Genomic DNA, 7,423 nt, shown 5'->3' with positions numbered 1-7,423 from the left:
GAATATCCAAATGTACGATGCAATAGTCAGCTAATTACTCTTAAGTAATTATATGAAAATGCCTCAAATCCTGCTAGAATATTTACTTATCACAACCAAGTATGATGAAGCCTAATCGCCGTAGGCCACGCAGACAGATACACACACAGGCAAAAAGCAAAGCGCTGCAATTCTGCACCACTTCAAAATCTAATTCGTAACATCTAACGCCCACAACAGCTAATTCTCCTTTCACAAAACAATCATCAGACAAACATCGTCCCAAAAATCACAAGCGATTTGAATAAAGTTGCAGCAGTTCATTTATTAGCCAAAATATAGACTTTCTTGTACAATTTGGTTCACAAGTATGTACATTTTCTTAACTTTATATACAAAACATTTTGAACATCAAATCCTCACAGAACTTACAAAAAGAAAAAGAAAACTTACAGACTACTGGTTCATACATTATAACATTAGCAGGTTTACACAGGACATGCTTACAAGGTAAGTATACACAGATGTATTATTCTTATTTTACATTCCTTACAACAGATTAAAATAAAACCATAAAAAGAAAGAGAAAAAGTCAAAGTCTAGGAGGAGGCGAGAGCTGACAGAACCATGGCTGCTTCGAGTTGATTTTGAGGCCTGCAAACACACGGGGCAAGAAAATAAATACACTCAGCAAAGAGAAAATAATAATAACCTACAACTGCAAGGTAATGAATTGCTTCAAAAGTAAACTGATATAAAGTGAAGATTGCTTTTGTAAAATGAGAGCCGGTTCTAAAACCAATGTGGTAAATTTGAGCTGGGATTTTTGCATGACAAATATGCAAATATATTTTGAGGCCTCATCGAAATAAGACAAGCACGGAGGAATCCATCTATTCGATGTCCTACAAATACAACACAAGGGCTGCAGGTTGAGTAAATGTGGTAGGCAACGATAAAATAGGATGTGTATCAAAAATAATATATCCAAATAAAATAAAGATGACAGATTCTTACCGTCTATGAACTGGGTGGAAGGCTGTTTTTAACAACTTTTTCTCTGCTTCCAAGGCACTAGATCTCTCTGAAATAATAATGGCAATAAAATACATTTAAAAATGCATTCATTTTCCCGTCTATAACTAGAGCACAGCACTGTTTATACTTTATTTTACTGCCTGGGGATCTTCTCGTCAGTCACGGGTTAAGTACAAGCACGTACAATACTGAAGTAGGTATGTGACAAAGAAATATGGGACCAACTGCTGAATTTAAAAATAATTTTCGGACATGAATGATAATCCATTCTCGCAATAAACCAGCTGATAATAACATTAAAAACCAATGCCTTTTATTTCGACCACCTCTGTCTGTATTCCCCCAGTTCAAAGCTTCAAAGCCACCTTATTCTGTCACATAAACGACAGCATGGAAACACACTTTTTATGATCATCTTTACGGCCTCAAAATGTCTGTCCAGAACAGGCCTCTTTAAGTAGGCTAATGCGTTAAAGAGGGATAAGTAAAGTCTGAAATAGAGTAATAATGAACAGTTTGTTATACAGTCAGGCTCGCCAGCCTCAGTGTTGGTGACATGTACCTGTGACGGCTGTGTCTGAGCTATGACTCTTGTCCTGCGTGTGTTGGTGTTGCTGCCTGCTGTAGAGGGCGAGCCCGTTAGCCGAAGCCTGGTTCGCCAGTCCAAGGTAATGGTTCGAGTTCAGTAATGCGAGCTGGTGGGCAGAAAAAGCTCGGTTTGTCCAGTTCTGGATTTTTCCAACAGGACAAGAGATGAGTCTGTGATGAGGGCTGATTATGGTCTGGGCCGCGGGCCCAACTGTGTTGCTGCCATTCATTTGCGGAGATTTGCGGGGATTGTCAGGAGTTGTTGCTGTCTCTGCCAAAGACCAAATCTTTGGCTTTTGGGCCGGGGCCGCGTTATTTTCTGATGGGGGCGAGTTGATGGACACCGGATTCAGTTTAAGTTGTTCGACATTCGGCTGTGAAGCTTTCATTTCAAAAGAGTGATGGTGGTGGTGGAAGTGCTCGCCCCGGTCCACGTGAATGTCTTTGCCCTCCTTCACTACAGCCTTCAGAAATCTCTGATCGGGCCCTTGTAAATCCTCATAGCCGTCTGAAATCTCAGAGTCGCTTCTACCATCTAATTTTAAATCAGCGTGTAGGTCATCCTGATCATCCAAGTCGTCCTTATTCTCGATATTTTCCGTGTCGATATTTTCTAAATCAATCTCTTCCTCATCCTCCCTCTTGTCCCCTTCTTCTCCCTCCTCGTGATCACTGTTGTAAACATTTCCCTCTTCGTCTGTGCGGCTCCGGGGAGTCCAGGTCATCTTGTTCTCCTTCTTTAGCCTCCTCCTGGCGTTGGCGAACCAGGTGGAAACTTGGGTGAGGGTCATTTTGGTGATGATGGCCAGCATGATCTTCTCCCCCTTGGTGGGGTAGGGGTTCTTACGATGCTCGCTTAGCCAGGCCTTCAGTGTGCTCGTGCTCTCCCTGGTCGCATTTTTGGGTCTGGACGGGTCACCAAACTGATACTGGCCATATGGGTAAAACGCTGGGTGATGGTGGGCAAATCCTGGGTGTCCTTGTACGCCTGGACTGTCTTTTAACTCATACTGAGCACCCTAAAAGACAAAGAGCAGAGACCCAATGGGATGTGTGAGATAGTATGATAGATTAATGATGTTTGCTAAATGAAATTCTACTTTATGTTAAATAAGATAAAATCATATAGGCTAATATATGCAATATAAAGCCAGTATCACCACATTTATGTTTCTTTACATAGGACCTGTGATTTCTGCGTTTATGACCAACAAAAGCAGCCATATGTAAAAGTTATACATTTTTATTTGTTACGCACAATTTCGGTTCCCGACAAAACTATTTTATTTATAACACTTCACTACCAATTGCAAAAGCATTTCAATGTATTTCAAGGTGCATGTATTCACACTTTTAACCTCTGTAAGATCCAATGCAATATATTGCATTTGATTTCAGTTGTTTTCTTTATTTTCTATTGGTCTAAACATAGCTTTTCGACTGACATTTCGGTTGTTGTGCTATTTTTTTAGCTACTTTAACTATTTCCAAAACAAGGAGTCAATAACAAAGTTGACCAACGAGTCTTCTTGTTTAGTCCTGAATGGACCATTGTCTCAATAACGTAACGTCACTGCGACCTTTCTCTTTTTTAGTCTGGATGGGGGGAAAGCAAATGAAGGAAACCAGAGGCATAAATAAACAAAGGCACTCACCAATTGATTGAAAATTGATATATCGTTTGAATAGGGCAGAAATGCTCCATAGCCCTGTGCTGCTGCGGCGAAAGGTGATCCATACATAGTTGAGAGAACGTTTGAGAGTGCCCCGGACGGGCTCAACTCCGTCCCGGCTCGGGCATTGCTGATACCCTGGCGCTCCGGTGGGTATATCGGTCGGATGTACTGATATCCCAGCTGTGGGAAAGACATGGTCGTAGAAAAAAGTCTACTGCAATCACAAAAAGCAGAGAATCGCCCTCGCGGTACGTACTGCGATATCCACTTTACAGTGAGTACAACAAAGTGTAAGGGAAGTCTATATTTCCTCAAAAAACAGCCAGTGTAAACGATCCGATTGCGCCTTCCTCCTTCACTTCCCTATTGATCTGGATGGACTAAGGTCAGGTCCTTACAGATTGCTTTAGATTATTGCGACTCTTTGCTCTGATTGACATTTCTAGTCGTTTAGAAGCCCCTCCCATTTCTCAAATCTCACCCCCTATACACACTCTCGCTCTGCCGCGCGCCTCTCTCTCTCTCTCTCTCTCTCTCTCTCTCTCTCTCTCTCTCTCTCTCCCTCCTGTATTTCCCCTGGATAAGTGCACCGACGTCGCGATCTCTTATTTGAATGGTTTTCAAATCTCATTTGATGGCTCGCCAATCATTTAATTTGTTATTTGTTCGCCTGAGCCCTACCCCATTTTAGTGTTAATTCACAATTTGTGGTCATTTGCACAACTAGTAAATATTTCAGTGTTGTTGAGTGATGAACTTCACATAAGCCCAGTGTCTCCAGTTTTCTTCTAATGCATGTGTCTCAAATATGTGCAGCCGCGACTCAGTTAAGGCATGTCCACTGGAAAGAAAGACCTAACAAATGTATGTTGTTTGCCCGTCTCGAGTGATTTGGACTCACGTATGCTAGAAGTCTATGGTCAAGTTGTGTTTTCTTACACCGTTTTACACCGTTGCGGACGCTTCTAACAATTGGCAAGCGGATCGGACTCAAATCACTCTTTTAATTTGGGACATCAAACAGTTAGCATGTAACCATTTGACTTCAGAGAGAAAGTTGTCAAGAAATGAAAAGCTGCATGGGTGATTACCGCCTGCGCTGTTAATGAATGCAAAGTGTTAGCGTCAACAATGGCAACGATAAGTAATTAACACGTTGCGTATTGTGGTGGTTATACATTTAAAGAGATACACTGGAAACTAAAACATTGAGGAAAATAAATATTTTACATGAACAACAACAACACAAATAATGTTGTTGTAAACAATAATAGTGTCATAAAATAACGATGATGATAAGGATAATAATAACAATAATAATAATAGCATAATAATAGTAGTAATGATATTAATAATAATAATTACAAGTTGTTTAATTGATTGAATATTCACTGATGTTATTCATGTTGCACGGAAAGCCATAGCTATTTGTGAACAGGTTAGGCCTGTTAAAAACAATCTTATAAAATGTAATTCTGTATGTATGTACCAAGGCTTCCCTTCCAGGAAAAAAGATATCATCTTTATAAGACTATCGCTCATAAAGATTAGGCTACCTTTAAGAACTCCGCTATATGAATTTGACAAAACCATTTTTGTCTTGTAAATAATTCGGATTAAAACAAAGCAAGGGAGTTAGAATTGAAATTCCATGAATCAATATATAAAAATATGTAGGAAACATCCCTAATCGTATTACATCCCCGTCTTTGTACCATCATATGTCTGTTCATCGTTTGCAAAACAACTACAGTGGTGACTTATGCATTGTTTTTGCAGTTTATTTGAATATGATAAATCTCATAGCAATATTGACAGCGAGATTAAATCTCATCAATCTCAGTTTAGTTTTAATGATGAGATCCGGTTTCCAAGAACTAGGTCTATGTCTATGTAGGTCTACTTGTTTAAACCTTTAATCTTCTTTTGGAGCTGATATCATTGTCTGGGAGGGATAATAGCATCTACAATTTCTCATAAAGACTATAATGCTACGCCTGGTTTCCATAAACTCAGTGCAGAACCTCCGTGTTCCCCTTTAACGTGCTGGCATCTTGACACCCAACTGAACCTGGATTATGAGGTTATTAATTACAGCGAGTGGCTGATGCCATCCAACCGGCATGGTAATCACTACATAGCAGTCAATAACACTCAGACACACACACCAACCTGCAGCAGAGAGAACGGAGGGCCCAGACGTTACAGCTGAGCTTAGAAACTCAACATTGATATCTGCCTTCAGATTGAGGGAGGAATGTGTTAGTTGAATGAGTTCAACTAAAATAGGTGAATAATTTAGTGTAAGATGTGTGTCAAGTGTCACACGTGTATGGAAATGCTGAATATTGGAACGGACAACTTTCGTGTTTTCTTTGTGTTATAATATAAAAGCAGGTGGTTGGAAGTGTGAGTGTGAACGACATATCTGCCATTTAGTGTCCCCTCGGAGGCGCTCCGCGTTTGGATGGACACGTGTCTCATCCCCGGGACCTGTCAGGGCCCCTAGGACTCCGTCTGATTTATAACCCCAATCAAACACATATGCACTAACTTAACACTTTCACAACGACCCGGGAAACTGGCATAGCGATAAAACATTAAGACTCTCAGCTCTCTCTCTTACCTCCACTCCACACCATATAGCGTCCCATAACCTGCCCTCTCCGCTTGACTCTATAACATACACACGATGGATATATGAATCAAATGCACCAAACACTGGGGCAGCCACACCACCACAATTACTGCTACTATTACTACTATTACTAATACTACTGCTACTACTATTAGGAATAATAATAGTAATAATAACAATAATCACCATCATTAATAATAATAATAATAATAATAATAATAATACTAATAATAGCAATAGCAATAATAATAATAATAATAATATAGGCCTATTTTTATTTATTTTTAAAAATTCTTTATACATGTTTCTATTGTTATAATATAACCCATGTAGGCTAATGTTTCGGTCATGCAAAAGAGGACAATCACCAGGAGAGTGACTCGAGGGCTGTTTTTTACAGAGTTCTTTGAGGGTAATTATGCAGATGAAACAATTTCACATCATTTTCAACGGCAAATATACACGGATCTATCGCTCAAGCGTGGTTCCTTATGCAACACACAAGACCCCAGAAACACATCTCAAATGATGATATGAAGCTCCAGAAACAGGCGAGATCAAAGCCTTCAAACAGAGGCTATTCAAATGACTCTTTTCCATAACTCCTAGGCGACAGAAAACAAGTAATACATTTCTTATCACACATGGAATCCATTTAAAGGAGCCTTCTGATCATAATCGGTTAATTGCGGTGACAAAGGATTTGAAAAGAAAACACAATTAATGACCCTTGATGTTTAGGGCTGTTGGTGGAAGAGGGGGATGGTGAAATGAAGTGTGTGTGTGCGTGTGCGTGTGTGTGCGTGCGCGCGCGCGTGCGCGTGTGTGTGTGTGTGTGTGTGTGTGTGTGTGTGTGTGTGTGTGTGTGCGTGCGTATGTGTGTGTGTCAGTGAGAGGGAGAGGGAGAGAGAGACAGAGACACACAGAAAGAGAGGTCTGCATCGCATTTTGCTTTGCCTTGACAAAAAAAGGTTTACCTTGTTATTCCTTTGGAGGGAGACGTTAGTAAAACCCAGCAGCTTGCAGAGTTTGTTTAGACTTCTTTTTTTGCATCTTAAGTTTCATTAGGGTATGAGAGCGAACTGTTGTAAAGATTATATATGGGACCAAAGTGATTTACAACTATTTCCATACAGATTTATGGTCAAGAAAAGCCATGTTGGTCATTTAGCCTAAATCTCGAATAATTTAGAACGTGTTCTACCCCACAATGATGATAGGCCTACACTGTGTGAATCTACAATGACACATTATGCCATCAGAGAACGAAGGGCCTTTTACAAGTTCACTGAACACGAGCACAATCAATAACAACTTCGCATGCTATTATAAGGCCGTAACTTCTTGACCTCTTTTTAAGAGTTGAGTTGTTTGGCAATATCCAAACATTGCTGAGACTGTGACGGGGCTTGGTTCAGAGTAGTGGAGTTAAAACTGTACCACTTCCTTTATCTGAAAATATGTTCTTATAAATCCTTGTCCCATTAGAGAAATAAAAGAGCAA

The 7,423-nt window shown here is 40.1% G+C and overlaps 1 protein-coding gene across 1 annotated transcript; it reads right to left on the bottom strand.

The window, feature by feature from the left end:
- Nucleotides 1-284: 284 nt before the first annotated feature.
- On the bottom strand, nucleotides 285-3,709 carry LOC118378998 (iroquois-class homeodomain protein irx-3-like). The gene is made up of 4 exons (XM_052516139.1): nucleotides 3,261-3,709; nucleotides 1,580-2,624; nucleotides 997-1,063; nucleotides 285-633 (listed from the first exon to the last, which is right to left on the bottom strand). Exons 1-4 carry the CDS (start codon nucleotides 3,474-3,476, stop codon nucleotides 579-581), a joined length of 1,383 nt encoding a protein of 460 aa, XP_052372099.1. The 5' UTR covers nucleotides 3,477-3,709; the 3' UTR covers nucleotides 285-578.
- Nucleotides 3,710-7,423: the final 3,714 nt, after the last annotated feature.

Source organism: Oncorhynchus keta, unplaced genomic scaffold (genome assembly GCF_023373465.1).
Source record: "Oncorhynchus keta strain PuntledgeMale-10-30-2019 unplaced genomic scaffold, Oket_V2 Un_scaffold_3959_pilon_pilon, whole genome shotgun sequence".
Taxonomy (NCBI): Eukaryota; Metazoa; Chordata; class Actinopteri; order Salmoniformes; family Salmonidae; genus Oncorhynchus; species Oncorhynchus keta.
Note: the sequence above shows the minus strand (reverse complement) of the source record. Positions and strands in the feature narration are given on the sequence as shown.

What these genes read in the sequence shown, in the direction of transcription:
- LOC118378998 (XM_052516139.1), bottom strand. Translation starts at nt 3,476, where the DNA reads ATGTCTTTCCCACAGCTGGGATATCAGTACATCCGACCGATATACCCA. An exon ending in TATCAATTTTCAATCAATTG is followed by an intron (nt 2,625 to 3,260) that starts GTGAGTGCCTTT and finishes TTTGTCTTTTAG; the next exon opens with GGTGCTCAGTATGAGTTAAA. An exon ending in CTCAGACACAGCCGTCACAG is followed by an intron (nt 1,064 to 1,579) that starts GTACATGTCACC and finishes TTATTATTTCAG; the next exon opens with AGAGATCTAGTGCCTTGGAA.